Raw genomic sequence first — 16,544 nt, 5'->3', positions numbered from 1 at the left:
GCCCATATAGCACCTCCAATGATTTCTTGACAACCATATGGGGCCACTGACCTCCTTGCAGAGCTTCTGGCACTGACCCCCTCCTCGGTTGGTTCAGACCCACACCAGCCCCCCCGGCTCGCACACCTGGCCGACCACCCTCAGGTCACAGTGCTCCTTGCCTTTGTGCAGCCGTAGCCTGACGTGTCCTGACAGCATGGCGAGTGGGGCTGAGGTACCCTGCCACTTTTGTAACGTCTTCCAAAGGTCTGTTCAATTCTTCAATATGTTTGTCCCAGACACAACACTGACAGGCAGACAAATCTCCCACCCAGACACCACCACGTATGGCGTGTACCCTGTGGACGACTGCACGCTGCTACAGTAGGCCATCATGACATACGAGTGTACCTCCTCCCATGTTGTTCGGTTATCTTGAACCAGAGAGGATAGCATGTCAACCAGCATGGGACTGAACCTCTCCACTAGTCCATCAGACTGGGGGGGATAGGGAGTGGTGCAGGTTTTATTTATCTCCAACAGATCTCATATGTGAAGGAATAATTGGGATTCAAAGTTTCTCCCCTGGTCGGTGTGGCAGGATTGAGGTGTACCATGGTAGCACACAAAAATCCCTCAATGAAAGTCTCTGCCAATGTCTGGGACTCCTGATCAGGGAGAGGATAGAGGAGAGGCTCCCACCCACTTGAAGAAATAGTCAGCCACTACTAAGACATACTTGTTCCCATGTGGTATAGTGGGCAGGGGCCCCAGGATGTCCATGGCTATCCTCTCCAGGGGTCGTCTAGCCTGTGTGGAGACCATGGGGGCCCTGGGATTACTCCTCGTCCCTTTGTGCACACCACACACCTCACACGATCTGCACCAGTCCACTACAGATTGCCTCCAGCCTCACCAGAAATACTGGGCCTGGACTTTACGAGAGACCTTCTCTGTACTCAAATGTCCCTCAGTACTGGACTCATGCAGGGCTTGCAGGACTGTCAGTATCTCCTGCTTTGGCACCACTCGTTGGGTGCACTCAGGTCCGTGGGCAGACCCGGGAAGCTTTTGAACCAGCTGCAGATCCTGGCTGGGCTAGCACGGCTCACGAGTAAGGGCACCCAGTGAGCCAACCCAGGACTTTGGCCCGGGGCTCAGACAATTAGCCTTAAAGTCCCTCTCACAGTGTAGCTCAGACATACATGACACACTGGCCCAGGACCATTTCGTCCACCTGGCCTGCAGTGGGGAGATAAAGGCTCAGCTTTGGCTGAGAAGACCCCAGAGCCTGGAGGCGGCCGTGCACCTCCCACTAACCTGGAGCTGGCAGAGAGGATGCGGGGCCCAAGTCCCCAAGGCAATGAGGCCAGAGCACATGTCCGTACTAGGGAAGAGGAGCCAGCAGTGCACACCCTGCCCCAGAGCTGTCAGTCCTCCAGCAATAATGGAGACCATGCAGAACCGCAAGGTGGGATGGACAACCTCCACCGAGCCCTGGAAAGTTGGGGCCCAAGCACACGTGGCAGCGGGGCCCGCCTGGACCATGGCGAGTGGGGTTACAACAAGAGACTGCTGGCGGGTGCTGGCACTGTGGTGGCCGTGACTATCACCAGAGGCACTGTCCAGAGAGAAGGAGGCATCCCGGGCAGGGAAACTGAGGCAGGCACTGGAGAAGGGCCCATCCAGTGCTGATACAACCCGAAGCCCACAGGAGGATCTAGTAGTTGTCGCGTCCGCAGGTTTTGGGTGTTACCTGTAAGGAAAGCTAGGAGGGTCCCTTGCCAATTCCTCCTGGATTCAGGTGCCCAGGTGTCCCTTGTCCATTGCTGAGTATGGGCACGAGCTACAACCGGGACACAAAGGGACCTGTGACCCTGTGGCCTAGTAGTCAAGGCAGGTAATGGGGAAGCACTCCCAATCTTCCCTGCCCATGGCAGGGGCTTGGAATTGATGATCTGCGTAGGTCCCTTCCGACCTAACCAACTACACAACTATGAAACTATGAACCCTGGGGGAGCAGGGTACGACCATCTACTTCCAAGACTGCAGCTTCCACGCACATCCCTTGTCCTGAAAGAGGCCAGGCAAGTCGCCTTGTTGGGAACTGACTTCCTAAAACAAGTCCAAGACACCGGAGACTTTCCTGACTGCTCCTGTTCCTCTCTGGGCTGACGTTTCCTCCGTGCACTGCAGGCAGTCAAACTGACCTGTGTGACTTCGTTTGTGAAGTTGGGCAGTATCTCCCAGAAGGGACATGATGATCACCGGCAGACTGAAGGGATGGTGCCGCAAGGATGAGGAGGGTTTCTTTGAACCGAAGCCTAACAAGCAATTGGGGCTCCTGTTGGGAACTGCAACGGGCAAGAGCCGCCGGGGTGAAATTCCAGTACGCGTGGGCAGTGTGTCAGCAGAGCCTCAGGCTGCATAGCAGGGGACCGTAATTGGGACAGTCGAACCTGGCGTAGCTGTCCTGCAAGGAGCCCCTGGGACTCGGGGGTCAGCTGCTACATGAGCACTGAGTGCGGACACAAACCACCCCCGTGGGGGGCGGGTGAGAACCACCAGTGGACGCAGGACGGTTGACACGTGAGTTCACGCTAGGCCATCGTGGCCTGGAGCCAGAGCGAGCAGGGGCAGTGCAAGGGGTGCAAGAGGCCGTCCCTGTGGTGCTAGCGAGGAAGAAAGGCGGCGATGCGCGCGTTTGTGTGGATTACTGCAAACTGAACGATGTTCCTGTTAAGGATGCCGACCCCCTGCCTCGAATCGATGATAGGCTGGACTCCTGGCCAGAGCCCGACGGCTGTCCACCCGGGGCCTGGGTAGTGGGCACTGGCGCGTGGGAGTGCACCCGGCGCACAGAGCGAAGACACCCTTCTGCACCAAGAAGGGGCTTCGTGAGTCTAACGTTGTGCCCTTTGGGTGTGCAATGCTCCCGGCACGTTGCAGAGGCTGATGGATATCTACTAGCAGATTTACAAGGGACCTCCTGCCCGGTCGACCTGGGCGATATCATGGCGACGGGATGAACTCTCCAGGAGCACCGGCAGAAGCCGATGTGACGATGAGCACACCACGTGTCCGCTGTTTTGCAGGAAGTGAGTGTTTTGGGACAGGTGATGTCCGCAGGGGTAAGCCCGGGCCAGGGAAGGGGGAAAAAAAAAAGCTCCCTCGGACAGGGCACGGCAAGACGCCCGCCCGCAGCTCGAGCGAAGGTGGTGCGGCGCCCTGCCCGGCGCACCCGCGCCTCGGCCGCGCTCGCTCCGTGCGGGACGCGGGCGGCGGAGCGGAGCGGAGACCGGCAAGAAAGGCCCCGCCCACCCGGCGGCCCCGCCCTCCGCACAGAGCTGCCCCGGCCGCCGCCGCCACCGGGAGAGCCGCCGGGGGGGGGCCGGTCCGGCAGCTCTGCCCGCAGGCGGTCCGGGCTCAGAGCTACCCCGCCCTGGTCCTGCTGCCCCGGGGGCTTCTGGGATCTGCAGTCCAGCACCAGGCTCTGCGGGGCGCGCCTCACTTCCGCTTCCTGCTCCCGGGGGTCTCTGGGAGTTGTAGTCCGCGGGCGGTCATCACGCCTCCGCAAGGCGGCTCCTTCTGCCACACTCCGCACGTGTCCCGTGCACACCACGTGTGACATCACACCGTGCACATGTTACACGAGGACGGAGTCCGCCGCCTCGTCTGTCTGCCCGTCCGTCCGTCCGTCCGCGGGACTGAGCTGGTGCCCGGTGCCCGCTGTGCCCCCACCCGGCACCAGCCCCTTCCTCATCCCGAGCCCGCCTGGGCTCCCCAACCCGGCCCTGCTGGTGCCCCGCACTCCCCACCCCTCCTGTCCCGGTGCTGCTGCTCCCAGCGCCATGGGCCACATCCTGCTGGCCAGGCCCCTGCACACCCACGGCTCCCTCTTGCACACCCACGGCTCCCCACCGGCGCGGACTCCAGGCCATGGAGCTGGGACCGACCCTCTCCTCTCGCACCGCCACATCCGAGCCCCAGGATCCGCACCCCGGGTGCACGGCACGGGGCTCGGGTAGACACCCCGGGATCTGCACGTGAGCCCGCACCATGGAGCCGGAACTGCTTCGCCCTCTCCCACCACCACGACGCAGCCCCAGGGCCTGCACCACCAGCTGTACCGCACGGGGCTGGGCAGACAGCCAGGATGTGCATGTGAGCCTCGTGCCATGGAGCCAGGGCCCGGCCACGTGCAGGCCAGCGGTCCCGGGATTGCTCGCCGGTGGGGTCCACCTGCCGCAGGCCGTGAGCAATGTGGGGGCTGGGTGTGAGAGGGGGGTTCGTAGGGGGGCCTCTACATGCAGAGTGACACTGCCCCACACACCTTCTCCCTCCACACCCACCCACACACCCCCACAGGCCGTACACACAGCCCCCCACAACCCCCACCCCCTAGCGCCCCCCAACAATATAAAAGGGAACATGTCATTTTGAGCCATGCTGTACTCGGGGGGAGTGTGTGTGTGGGTGCACGTGTGTGTGTATGAGAAAAATCAAGCACTGTGTGTTATGCTTGATTGTGTGTGTGTGTAAGATCAGGCAGTGTGTGTGTGTGTGTGTGTGTAGCTAAAATCTGGCACTCTGTGCATGTGTGTGGTTGCGAGACTGAGAACGTGTGAGTGAGAGATAAGGCAGTGTGTATGTGTGTGACCAGGCACTCTGTGCCTGTATATGCACGAGTGTGTGTGAATGGGAGAGATCAGGCCCTGGGTGTCTGTGTGAGATCTGGCTCTGTGCTTGTGTGCACGCATCAGTGTGTGTGAATGAGAGATCAGGATGTGGGGGGGGTGTTTGAGAGAGAGAGAGAGACTAGGCATTCTGTGTGTGTGTGATCACATCAGGCAGTGTGCGTGCACATGTATGATTAGGCACTGTATGACTTCAGGCACTGTGCGTGTGCGAGTTCAGGCACTCAGTGTGTGCTTGTGTGTATAAGAGACATTACACAATGTGTGTGAGAGACAATGATCCGGCAGTGTGTGTGTGTCTCTGTGTGTATGTGTGTGTTCAGTCACTTTGTGCATGTGTGTTTGGGGGTGTATGAATGAGAGAGACCAGGCACTGTGAGTGTGTGTGAGAGAGAGAGGTAGTGATCGGGCAGTATGTGTGTGTGTGTTTGCACATGTCTGTGTCCCCACACCCCTCTCCTGGGCTGTCCTGAATCCATCCCACATCCAGATCCAGGTGCTCCTTGCCCTGCTGCAGCCACAGCCCGACGGCCCCGTGCCCAAAGGCTGCGCGTCTCTGCCCAGCCCAGCCCCTGGCAGTGCCCCACTCCTCTCTGCCCAGGGCCCAGGGGTGCAGGGTCCCGCAGCACCAGCCCGGCCGGGGCAGCCCCTGGCTCCGCTCACCCAGGCAGCTCCCACCTGCGCCCCGGTGCCCCTGGCTCCCTGCAGCCTGCCTCCAGCTGCACGGCCACTTCGCACAGGAGCAGGGGGCCCTGGCACCAGGACACACGCAGCCCTCGGCATTGGGACACTCGCCGTGTCCCGGCACAACAAAACCACCCAAATAAACCCCACTTTTACCAGGGAACAGCCAAGCAAACAACACACCCATGTGAAGTCCAACTTCGCGCTGCACCTTGGCCCCTTCTCCCAGCCCCTCCCTGCGACAGGGAAGTACAAAGGCAAGGCCCAGGGATCCACGCTGCCTCGCAGGAGAGGAGATGGCGACTGTGGGGGGACAGACGGATGCCTGGGCCCTGCGCCTCGGGGGCCTGCTCCTGCCTCTGCTCTTCCTGGGGACAGCAGGTAAGTGCCAACCCCTGCTCTGCTGGGCGAGGGGTGGCAGGGCCAGGCTGTGGTGGCCGTGTTCGACCCCGGTGCAGGGGCAGGTGGGTGCCGCCTCGTGAACACGCCTGATACAGAAATCCCGGTGGCCCCGTGTTTGCTCCTGGTGCAGCCCAGGGCAGCCGTATCAGATGTGGGCTGTACAAGAGCGTGGAGGGGTGTGGAGACCAGCAGAAACAGGGGACACCCCCTCCGTGGTGGCCAGGCATCCCGGGACACTGAGACCTGGAGGAGCTGATGGACTGGACCCCAAAGCGCATACGGCCCCTCCAGCTGTGCACCATTCCCTGCCCGGGGCTGCGGGTCTGGGCTGTCGGGAGCACTGGGGCCCTGGGAGCAGACCCCGGGCAGGGAGCAGGAGGGGCTGGGATCCCCAGAGCCCCACACACGGGACACGGGAAGCCCCGGGCTGACTCTCCCCTCTGCTCCTCAAAGCCACTGGGCCGTGGGGAAGAGCAAGAGCTGGGCTTGGCCTTTTCAGCTCCTGGCACAGGATGGAGCCTTTTCCTGTTGATCCCAGCCTGGGGCCTGGCTCCTTCCCAAGTGAAACCGAAAGCAGAGAGCAGCTGCTGGAAATCCGTTTTTCCATCCGGGACAAGGACTAAGGCAGGACGGAGGGAAAGATGCCGCCCTGGGTGCAGCGCCTGGGCACCCTACTACTTCCCGTGGGCCTGCTCCTTTCTCCCCTCTTCCCTGCCCCTCAGGGTAAGTCCCAGTCCCGCTGCTCCCCTGGTGCGGGTGTGGGGGCAGCCGGGGGCTGGGGCGGGGTGGTTGTGCAGCCCTGGGGCAGCCTGGCCAAACCCCGTGGGGGGACCGTGCGGGTGAGGGAGAGGGGGCAGTTCAGCGTGTGGGGGTGAAGTCCCATCGCCCCAAGTGCAGCAGGCCCCTGCCCCCCATCCCCATCTCCCTACACCAGGTCCCTGCAGTGGGCTGTGCCGTCCTGGGCAGCCTCTCCCCTGCGCCGGCCCAGCCCTGCGGGGTCTCATGGCTGCTTCCTCTCCCCGGGCAGGTTCCCAGCTGCAGGTGACCACGGCGCCCTCCTCCACGGCCCGCGTGGGCTCGGGGGCCCTGCTGCAGTGCCGATTCGATGTCGGGGGGCTGGTGGCCCTGGACTTCCTGCGGGTGACGTGGTATTTCTGGGAGCAGAAGTTGGCCTGGTACGAGCTGGGCAGGAGCCAGGACCAGCCTGGAGCCAGCCTGCCATCGGAGAAGGAGCTGGAGAGCGGAGACGCCTCCCTGTCTCTGGCCGTGGCGACTGTGTCAGATGAGGGCTTGTACCGGTGTGTTGTGGGGTACGGGACACAGCAGCGCCAGGGGAACACCACCCTGCACCTGCTCGGTGAGGACCGGAGAGGTGCCCATGGGGTAGCTGTGGCCAGGCTGAGGCTGGATGTGGGCGGGTGAGTGGAGGAGACAAAACCACAAACCTGCGCCACGTACAAGCGAGGTGGTGAATGAGCAATGCTCTGCAGGCCCCGAAGGACTCTTTCCTGTGGTCATGTCCAGCACCAGCCACAGGCAGGGCCATTGCCCTCGCCCCAGGAGCAGTGGGAAGCCTTATGCAATGGGCAGACAGCCTGGTGTACAGTGCTGGCACGGGCAGTGGTATCCAAACGGCAGTGACGTCTGCCTGGGGGTCTGTCCATTAAGCATCGGGGCTGCCACAGGGCCCAGGCCTCACGTGGCCTCAGTGTGTCAGTGCCATCCTGACCCAGACGGTGGGAGGACACATGCCCCACCCTGGGTTGCACACAGTGCACTGACTCTCTATTTTCCAGCTGCCCCAACGATCTCCATCCCAAGAAAACCAGTCGTGGCCGATGCTGAGACCTCCCTCCTGTGCCACGTGGGGCGGTTCTTCCCCGAGGACGTGGACGTGGTGTGGATGAGAGACGGGCAGGTCCTGAAGGGCTCCACCCGCTCCAGCCCCCACAGGAACACGGACGGGACCTTCAACCTCACCCTGACCTACACCTTCACCCCCACCCACAGTGACGCCAGCAGCATCTTCTCCTGCCGCGTCCGCCACGATGCTCTGGAGCAACCCATACAGCAGGACGTCCCCCTGGACATCCGAGGTGAGTTCCCTTGTCCCCTCCCCAAGGTAGTACAGAGCTGCAGGTGGTGCTGAGCTGCAGATCAGCATGGTCTGGGGCTGCATTGGGCAGCGGTAACACTCCTTCCCTCCTGGAGGACCTGGAGCAAGAAAAACCATTAGGACACTAGCCTGGAGGGGCATCCTGGGCTACTGCATCCAGGCCCCTGCATTCCTGGTGCATGGGTGGCCCCAAGGATCCCCAGCATCCCAGAGCAAACCCTTGCCCATGACTGCGAGGGCAGCAGCTGGGGCACAAAGGATGCCAGACCTGCAGCTGGAGGGAAGGAGGCGATCCCAGGTTGGGGCTGGCTTGGGGGTCTTGGGCAAGACCCTGCTCCCTTCAGAGTGATGCTGTGAGCTGAGCTCTGTCTTGTTCTCTCCTCTGGCGACTGAGCGCAGCAGGGGATCAGACCGGTGCCATGGTTGGAGCCGTCCTGGGCATCCTGCTCGGAGCAGGAGCTGCGGCCGCTGCAGCCATTTACTTCTGGAGGAGGAGAAAAAAAGGTAGAGCAGGAAGTTGGGGTGCAGGGGCACAGAGGGAGGGGATGGACCAGAGAGCGGGGAGGTGGCAGTGAAGGACCAAGGACACCTGGTGCTGGAGAGGCCATTTCCACAGGAGGGAGTGCCTCTCCCCAGGCAGGTTTCATCCTGTGGTTCCCTGCCCAGGGCTCAGACTGGACACGTCCCCAGGATGATCCCAGACTGACCCGTGTCCTGTGTGTTGGTTGCTTGGCCCCCAGGCTGGGCGGTCTCCTACAATGTCCCAGACGTGCAGGTGCCGGAGCGGTGCCTGCTGGGCCAGGAGGTGACCCTGCACTGCTCCATGGAGGGGACGTTCCCCGAGGACGTGGCCGTGACATGGGAGAGGATCCACAGCGAGGACAGGACGGTGCCTGAGAGCGCTGGGGACCAGGAGAGCCCCGAGCACCAGCCGCTGTTCCCCGCCCTCCCCCCGGGCTGGAGAGTGACCGAGGAGAGAGCTGGGACCCGCCTCACGTCCTCCCTGACCTTCACCCCCACACTGCAGGACGACGGGGCGCGGGTCCGGTGCGTCTTCCTCCACGAGGCCAAACGGATCAGAGAGGAGAGAGTGTCCCCGGAGATCCGGGTGTGGGGTGAGTGCCCAGCGCCCCGATACCACCTCCCGGTGCAGCCAGGGCCTGATTCTGTCAGGGGGATGGGGCTGGGGACTGGTCAGCTGTTGGGGGTGGACCTCGCCCAGTGTTCACTGCCCCAGCCTCCCTCACCTAGCTAACAGGATGGTGCAACCATCCATCACCCACATGCAGGATCCCATCAGTCCCTCACACTAACCCCGTCCCCCCTCCCCCCACTGTCCCCTCCAGCCCGGCCGCAGGTGTCTGAGATCCAGGTGTTGCCAGAGTGGGACCCCCGTGACAAGGTGCCATTTACTGTCCAGCTCCACAACTTCTACCCCAGGGAGGTGCCCCCGATCCAGTGGGGCTGGGACGGGGCCGGGAGCTGGAGGGAAGACCCCACGCAGATAGACAAGAACGCGGACGGCACGTTCACCGCGACGAGCGTCTGGAGAGTGCCCAGCCGGAGCCTGACCCGGCCGGAGCTGCGAGTGCGAGTGTGCGTCCAGCACGGCCCCGGAGAGCCCGCGAGCGAGAGAGAGCTCAGCCTGAGGGCCGCGGGTGAGGGGGTCCCAGCCCCGCTGCAGGGGTGTTGGGTCTGTGTGGTGTGTGAGGGGCCGGGGAGCAGCCCCTGCCAGGCCGCGGCTCCCCTGACGGGGCCTGTCCCTGCCTCTGCCTGTTCCCTTCCCCAGGTCTCCTGCGGCCCCCGGACGTGTCCGAAATCTCCCGGACTGAGTCCATGCCCACGGGGAAGGGAGTCACCCTGAGCTGCCGCATCACAGGGCATTTCCCGGGGGAGCTGAGCGTGACCTGGCTGCGGAGGGGCAAGGGGGAGGACACTGCTGTGATCCTGCGGGACTCGGCTGAGTGCAGGGTGGAGCCCGGCACGGCCGTCCTGGCACGGGACGGGAAGAGCTTCCAGCAGGAGACCAGACTCATCCGTTTGTCACCAGAGAACCTGAAGTCACACATCCATTTGTCACCAAAGAAGGAAAAAGAGTACAGCTGCCGTGTGGGACACCTTGCCCTGGAGACCCCCATCGAGAGGAGCACTGGTAAGCGGTGGGGACGGGACAGGCCCGGCGGCCGTTCTGGGATAAGGGGCCTTGTCGTGGGCCCCGCTCTGGTCCTGGTCGTGGGGGGTCCATAGCGGAGCAGACCCGCCTGTCGCCCGGCCCAGCCCAGAGGGGCTGTGACCCCCGGCCCTGCCTGACCCCTCACTCCAGGCCCTCCCCGGGAATCCAGTTCAGCCCCAGGGACAAGGACTCTGGCAGGACAGGGGGAAAGATGCAGCCCTGGGGCAGTGCCTGGGCAGCCTGCTCCTTCCCGTGGCCCTGCTCCTGTCTCCCCTCTTCTCTGCCCCATGGGGTAATCCCAGTCCCGCTGGTCCCCAGGTGTGGGTGTAGGAGCATCTGGGGGCTTGGGCTGGGGCGGGTGTGCAGCCCTGGGGCAGCCTGGCCCAATCCCGTGGGGAGGAAGGTGCAGGTGTGGAAGAGGGGGCAGTTCAGCGTGTGGGGGTGAAGTCCCTTTGCCCCGAGCGCAGCCAGCCCCTGCCCCCCCCAGGGCGCGTTTGGGGCCGCACTGGCAGGGCGAGGGGAGCCCACAGCAGAGGCTGCCAGGAGCTGGGCTCAGGCTGCCCAGGGCATTGGTGGGCATGTGTCTGGTGCCCGGGGACAGGGGCATCTCGCTGACACGCTGCTTCCACCTGTTGCAGCCTGCCGTCCGCGCCCTCCGCACCTGGGGGAGGTCTCCCACCCGCAGGCCCTGGTCCCGGGGCAGCCGGAGACCCTGCGGTGCCTCATCTCGGGGTTTTACCCCGGGCAGCTGGCGGTGACGTGGCTGCGAAAGGGCACGGGAGAGAAGGCGCCCAGGCCCCTGGAGAGCTCAGACCCCCACAGGATGCACACCCCTGCCCCTACTTGGGCGCCGGACGGGAAGTCCTACAGCGTGGAGTCCGAGCTGCGCCTCCCCCCCGCGGGGCCCGAGGACGACGGGGTGGAGTACCTGTGCCGCGTGCAGCACGAGGCCCTGAAGGAGCCCGAGTCCAGGTCCAGTGGGCGGCTGCGGGTCCAAGGTAGGAACGCGTGGGCCGGGCAGAGCGGGGTAAGTCTGCGGTGGTGACACCCGGGGGCTGCTGTGCTCCCCCTCCACACTGCTAGTGAGCTGCAGGGGGTGATTTCTGGGCAATTTGGGTCACCCTCCTGGGTCACCGCAGGAGGGTAGGGGACGACACCGAGTGCTCTCTGCGTGAAGGGAAAGTGGGCTCATGGCATGGCCCAGAGTCACAGACGGTGAGGTGTGTGTCAGGGGACACTCCCAACCCCAAACCGACTCCCCCAGCTCCAACCCCATCTCCCACCTGCAGACCCCACGTCCCGAGGAGCCGGCTTCAGCCTGGCACCTACACTCCCCCCACCCCCGACCCGTGCCCCCGCAGGTGGGTGCAGCCTGCCACCCTGCCCCGGGCATGGAGATGTCCAGATGCTCCAGTTCTGTCAGGGACTGGACCCGCACACCCAGGATGGCAAGTCACAGGCTCGTCCCACTTGTTTTCTAGGTCATTCAGAGTCCACCAAAGCCTCGAACACTTGAGGAGGGAGGAGGCGGCCGAAGACAGAGGCAGTGTCACCAGTGCCACATCCCTGCCCCGACCCAGGGAGCACCAGGGACGGCGCCCACCGCGGGGCTGGGCTGGGGGATTGGGATGGGGCTGGGATGCAGGGCTTGTGGCTTGTGGCTGGGCCGTGGCTATGTCGTCCCCAGGCCTCTGCTGGTGGTGGCTGCTCCTGCTTCCCTCCCTCCACGTGTGGGCTGTGCGGTGGGGCTGGGTGGGAGCCGCGGTGTGGGTTGTCTCTCGCTCTCTGTCCCTGGGGACCCAGCCCCACGTGGCCCCCGGGCTGCCAGAGTAAAGATGACAGCGCTGAGGATCGCCCGCTTCCCTGAGTGGATTTGGAAGCAGGCTGAACAGGGCTGACGCCTCCAGAGCCTCTGTACGGAGCCACCCAGGGGTACATAAAATATATATTTAGTTATAGACACACTCCTAGCACATGTTACAATAAATACACCTGCACCCTGGCACACCCACTCACCGCCCTTCCCTAATCTCATTGCAATCTCGTGTGGACGCACCCAGCGTTATCGTACTGCACAGCAGATTAGTCCACTGCACGGTAAATCCCGTGGATAGGCTCCCTGGGGGGGGCTCTGGGCTTATTGGCATACCCGGGATGCAGTGCACCTGGAGATGTGGTTTCTCCTCCGAGCGTACAAATCTTTCACCTTTTGCACTGAGAGACGTGCTCCAGCTGGAGAGGGAGAGGAGGCAGAGCGTTGTCATCCTAAACCTGGCCCTGGAGAAGGCCTACGACAGAGCGTCCCACCGGTTCCTGTTCCAGTCGCTGGAGCGGATGGGAGTCCCCCCGACCTTCGTGGCCTGGATCAGGACCCTCTACATGGAAGTGAGCAGCAAAATGCAGATCAACCGTTTCCTGAGCACCCAGATCGTGGTGGAGTTGGGGGTCCGGCAGGGCTGCCTGCTTTCCCCGATCCTGTTCATCTGCGCCATCAAGCCCTTGGCTCAGCGCCTGGGGCAGGACCCAGGGATCTGCGGAGTCCACATCCTGGGCAGCAGCACCCGAGAGACCCATGTCCCGGCCTTCATGGATGATCTGAATGTCCTGTGCTGGAATAGGGGGTCGATAGAGAGCCCTGGCGCACACGCAGGTATAGGAGGTGGCGTCAGTCTCGCTAGTGAAGACGGCGGTGTTACTGGTGCTTCTGGAAACCGCACTGGTCTCCCCCCTGCCCGACCCAGCTGCCCGTGGTCCAACTGCTGTGGAGCCACCAAGATGGTCGACCCCCTCCTTGGGCTCTGCACCCACACCAAGGAGGTATGGACAAGGGTGACGCAGCTCTGTGAAGCGGTGACGGGTGTCAGCCGGCTGACCAGAGAAGTGGCACTGTACGGGCACCTCGCCAAACACCAGGGGAGCCCGTCACCCCGGTTCAACCAGTTCGCATCCTGCATCAGGAGCTCCCGGTGAAAGGCCAGGAACCTCCTGTTGTGCAGCCGCACGGACGTAGAGGTGGTAGGCTGCGTGAAACTGGCTCTGAGAGAAGTCCACACCGACTATGAGAAATCAGCAGTGGAGGATGGAGAGGACACGGCCAAAGCCACCTGCACAGAGACACGTGGCACGGGATCATCCAACGTCCCCCGAGTGGAGACCATGGTCTAGAAGGTGGCTGTCCCACCTAGCACTGATCATTGGTCCCTGCTGCAGTCACAATAACCATTTCTTCCTCCCCACTCCCTTGAGCGAGGCCAGGTGGGGTGGGTTGTTGCAAACCCTGAGGCTTGGTTCGACCAGCCCCCAGCAAATCAAACCCAGCAGCAAGATGGAGAGAGCTCCAGCTTTGGAAAAAATGATCGAGAGACTGAGCAAACAGATGGGGGAGGATGAACTGACTGAAGAGATGGAACAGATAGAAAAGGAGCAAAGAGAAAGGGAGACCCAAAACTCCCAAGAGGGAACCTCAGTAGTACCCCAGAAGAGGAGGAAGGGAGTGAAGGCCCTGATATGGAAGTCCAGGCAGGAGAGGGGGAATCACCAGACCCCTCGAGGAGGACCAGGACCCCTGGGTGCATCCCCCAAAGGAAGAGAGGCAGGTCCTCTCGAGCAGAGTCCATGGCACGACATGCAACAGTGCCCAAAAAGAGCTGTGGAAATGGAGGGCACAGACAGGGCAGGGAGGAAATAAGCCTCAGAACCGCTAAACGCAATCAGTGAACATGAGAGAGCTCCAGACGCAATCCCCCAGCACACGTCTACTCGTGGGGGTCCCGATAGCCTCAGTGAATGTGCGCAGCGTGCTCAGGGAGGAGAAATGGGGCACCCCTGAGATGGTCCTGGGGCAACTGCAGGCAGACGTCCTTGTCTGCAGGAGCGTGCCCTGCCCAGCTCTACACACTATGGGGATCGCAAGAAGAGGTGGCAACACGGCCCGTCCTGGTCTGGGGACAGTGAGGACCGGGCAGTGTGGGACAGAGAGATCATCGCAGGCAGGTTGCTGCAGGTCCCCCTGCAAACAGAAGAAGGGACCTTCGCGCTCCCGAGTGCATACGCACCAGCTACCAGGACAGCGAAACATGCCTTCCTCAAGAACATGACGGTAGCGGTGCCCAGTGGCCGGCCAGCGATGATCACGAGTGACATGAACGCCATCCTTGAGGTGGGTGACACAATAAGTGGAGGGCAAACGAGAGGACCAGACAGATGCTCCAAGCTGTTGCAACAGCTCATCTGGGAACACAGGTGCACATGTTTTAAAACCACAGAGCCCTCAAGGTAGGTTGTAAAGGCTTTGGGTAACTAGGTAAGTGGCCTGAAGATTATTCAACTATGCTAAGCACCCCACTCACTTAGGAGCCCAGCTTCAGATAGGGAGCTTTTACAATAATTTGCCCAACTGCTTGGACTAGGATTTTCTTATGTGTCTCTTGCCCTGGGGGACCTGCACCCTGCCCAGCAGCACAGGGAGGGCACGCAGGGCCCTGGCAAAGGCAGCAGGCATAGACTCGAGCAAACGACATGCAGCTGCCTCTGCCCCACGTACATATCTTGTCATCCCCCGGTCCAATGCCTCCCCTGGGCCCAGGGTGCCCCTCCAAACCCCAGTCCTGTGGACAAGACGCCTGCCCCTGCTTCCTTCCTGCTCCTTGTCCCGGGCATGCACTGCCCTGGCTAGTGCTGGGCAGCACCGTGGCCCCAGCCCCAGCATCCTCCCTCACCGGGGGCCTTCTATTTGTCCCCGCCCCCCCCACACACACCCCATTTTCCGTCCCATGAACTTGCTTCTGTGCAGCTCTGCTGGGTTGCTCTGCTCCTTCTCTGCCGGCCAGCCTGGGGGGCTCGCCAGCAATGCCGAAGGCCAGCCTGCATACGCACATGTCACCCGCGTCCACCCAAGGGCATGCTCTCTTCTCACCTGGGTGGGACGCGTAGGCAGATATCAATTCCCATGTGTTTATGATGTTATTTTTGAAATCTTATGTTTGTATTACCCTTTGTGAGGCCTCTGTTGGGGGTCGTTTTGAGCCTTTTATTATGGTCTGTTTTTCTAATAAAATGTTTAGAAGTTAAAAAAAAAACAAAAAAAGGGGGTGCTGTGGGAGGGATGCTGGAATTTCGGGCGGATTCCTCTTTCCTCTGTAGAGTTCGCCCAGGCCCAAACTTCTTAACTATTTACATATTACTGAGTTACAAACATGTACGTATAAAACGTTAAGATACATAGTTACAGATATAGATGCAAATATTCATATAAAGGTCTGGCAGCAAGAGGAAGGCTGCCCTAGGGAGGGCATTCGGGTAAGTCCCCGTGCCCCAGGCTGAGAAGAGGGGTGGATCCCAGGACAGTCAATCCAGCAAGTTTACACCACAAGTGGGTTAGCTAATAAAGACATCCTTACAGCGCCCATTATACAGCATTAACACACCCAACAACGTATAACACCACCACTAGCAATAGATACCGAATAGGAAACATAACTATACCAGTTATTAGACACACCCTACCTGGGTTGCAACCACTTGGTCCCTCAAAGGGACAGGGTCTTCCCCCCTAGGCCCTTTGGGGGTCCACACAACCCTCCCTGGTGTGTATTTGGGGTCTCCTCCCACCCGACCCTGGAGAGCAGAGGGCGTGTGGGGCCTTCCCCCCTGCCCATTGCCCCCAGGGTCCCTTGCTCGGGGGCGCCTCCCCTGCAGGACCCGGGTTCCAGGTAAGTCTCGGTCCCCCTGGGGTCTGTCCATCTGGCCTCTGGTTCCCCACACCGTCTTGGGCCGCCTGGAGCCCTTGGCCTCGAGTTGAGGGTCCTTCCCCCGGGCCCCGCGCTGGGACCCAGGAAACTCCTCTGGGAGCCGAGCCTTCACCGGCTCCGGTTCCCAGCCTCACACCAGGGGTCCTTCCCCTGCCCGGGCCCTGCTCTGGGCACCGGGCACTTTCAGTGTAATGCTGAGCCCCGCCGCGGGGCTCCGGGTCCCCGGCCTCGAGCCGGGGCCAACTCGAGCAGCCTCCACCCGCTCCCTGGGCCAGCTCTCCTGCACCAAACTGTGCACAGCTGTTACCTGATTGGTGGAAATGTCCCACCAATCCCAAGTGTCCTTTTCCAAAACGGACTTGCCAGACACAAGCAGGGATCGTCCCAGGACGTGCAAGCCCCCGCCTCGCCCCCCGGGCCCGTGTCCTGCACGGCCCTGCTACCGCCCGCCTGGCCCGGCATTAACCCGCCCGGCCCGTGCGTGTGGTCCCCAAGGCCTCCGGGCTGGGGCTGGGGCTGCCCGTAGGATGCTGCCCGGGGCTTGGGAGAGCCTGGCGCCCAGGATGAAGGGCCCGGGAGGAAGGAGCCTGGCCGGGGCCGTGCTGTGCCGTGCCGTGCCACCCACGGGAGCCGCACAGCTCTGCGCAGCCCGGAGAAACCGGGATGGGTTGGCGGGTTGGGGCCAGGCACAGCATCCAAACCCCTCAGCTGCCGCCTCCTTCCCTGGCGCACTGGTCCGGGGG

General features: G+C 62.3%; 1 protein-coding gene across 3 annotated transcripts; it reads left to right on the top strand.

Annotated features, from left to right (window-relative positions):
* The first annotated feature begins 4,374 nt into the window (after positions 1-4,374).
* Positions 4,375-12,062, top strand: LOC109280625 (uncharacterized). Of its 3 annotated transcripts, XM_059725642.1 has the most exons (10): positions 5,659-5,741; positions 6,262-6,485; positions 6,790-7,119; positions 7,559-7,858; positions 8,278-8,382; positions 8,619-8,993; positions 9,225-9,536; positions 9,668-10,030; positions 10,690-11,049; positions 11,533-12,062. In XM_059725642.1, exons 2-10 carry the CDS (start codon positions 6,404-6,406, stop codon positions 11,565-11,567), a joined length of 2,262 nt encoding a protein of 753 aa, XP_059581625.1. In that variant the 5' UTR covers positions 5,659-5,741; positions 6,262-6,403; the 3' UTR covers positions 11,568-12,062. The 3 variants fall into 3 exon arrangements, with proteins under 3 accessions (XP_059581623.1, XP_059581625.1, XP_059581624.1); XM_059725640.1 differs by lacking the exon at positions 6,262-6,485 and having other exon boundaries at positions 4,375-5,741; XM_059725641.1 differs by lacking the exon at positions 5,659-5,741 and having other exon boundaries at positions 6,180-6,485.
* The last annotated feature ends 4,482 nt before the right edge of the window (positions 12,063-16,544 follow it).

The sequence above is a fragment of the Alligator mississippiensis genome, chromosome 4 (genome assembly GCF_030867095.1).
Source record: "Alligator mississippiensis isolate rAllMis1 chromosome 4, rAllMis1, whole genome shotgun sequence".
Classification (NCBI taxonomy): Eukaryota; Metazoa; Chordata; order Crocodylia; family Alligatoridae; genus Alligator; species Alligator mississippiensis.
This window is presented reverse-complemented; position numbering and strand designations above follow the sequence as displayed.

Excerpts from the sequence above, each read along its gene's own strand:
- LOC109280625 (XM_059725640.1), top strand. The coding sequence starts at position 5,657 with ATGGCGACTGTGGGGGGACAGACGGATGCCTGGGCCCTGCGCCTCGGG. Across the intron at positions 7,120-7,558 it reads CACCACCCTGCACCTGCTCG|CTGCCCCAACGATCTCCATC; the intron begins GTGAGGACCGGA and ends TCTATTTTCCAG. Across the intron at positions 11,050-11,532 it reads TGGGCGGCTGCGGGTCCAAG|GTCATTCAGAGTCCACCAAA; the intron begins GTAGGAACGCGT and ends CTTGTTTTCTAG.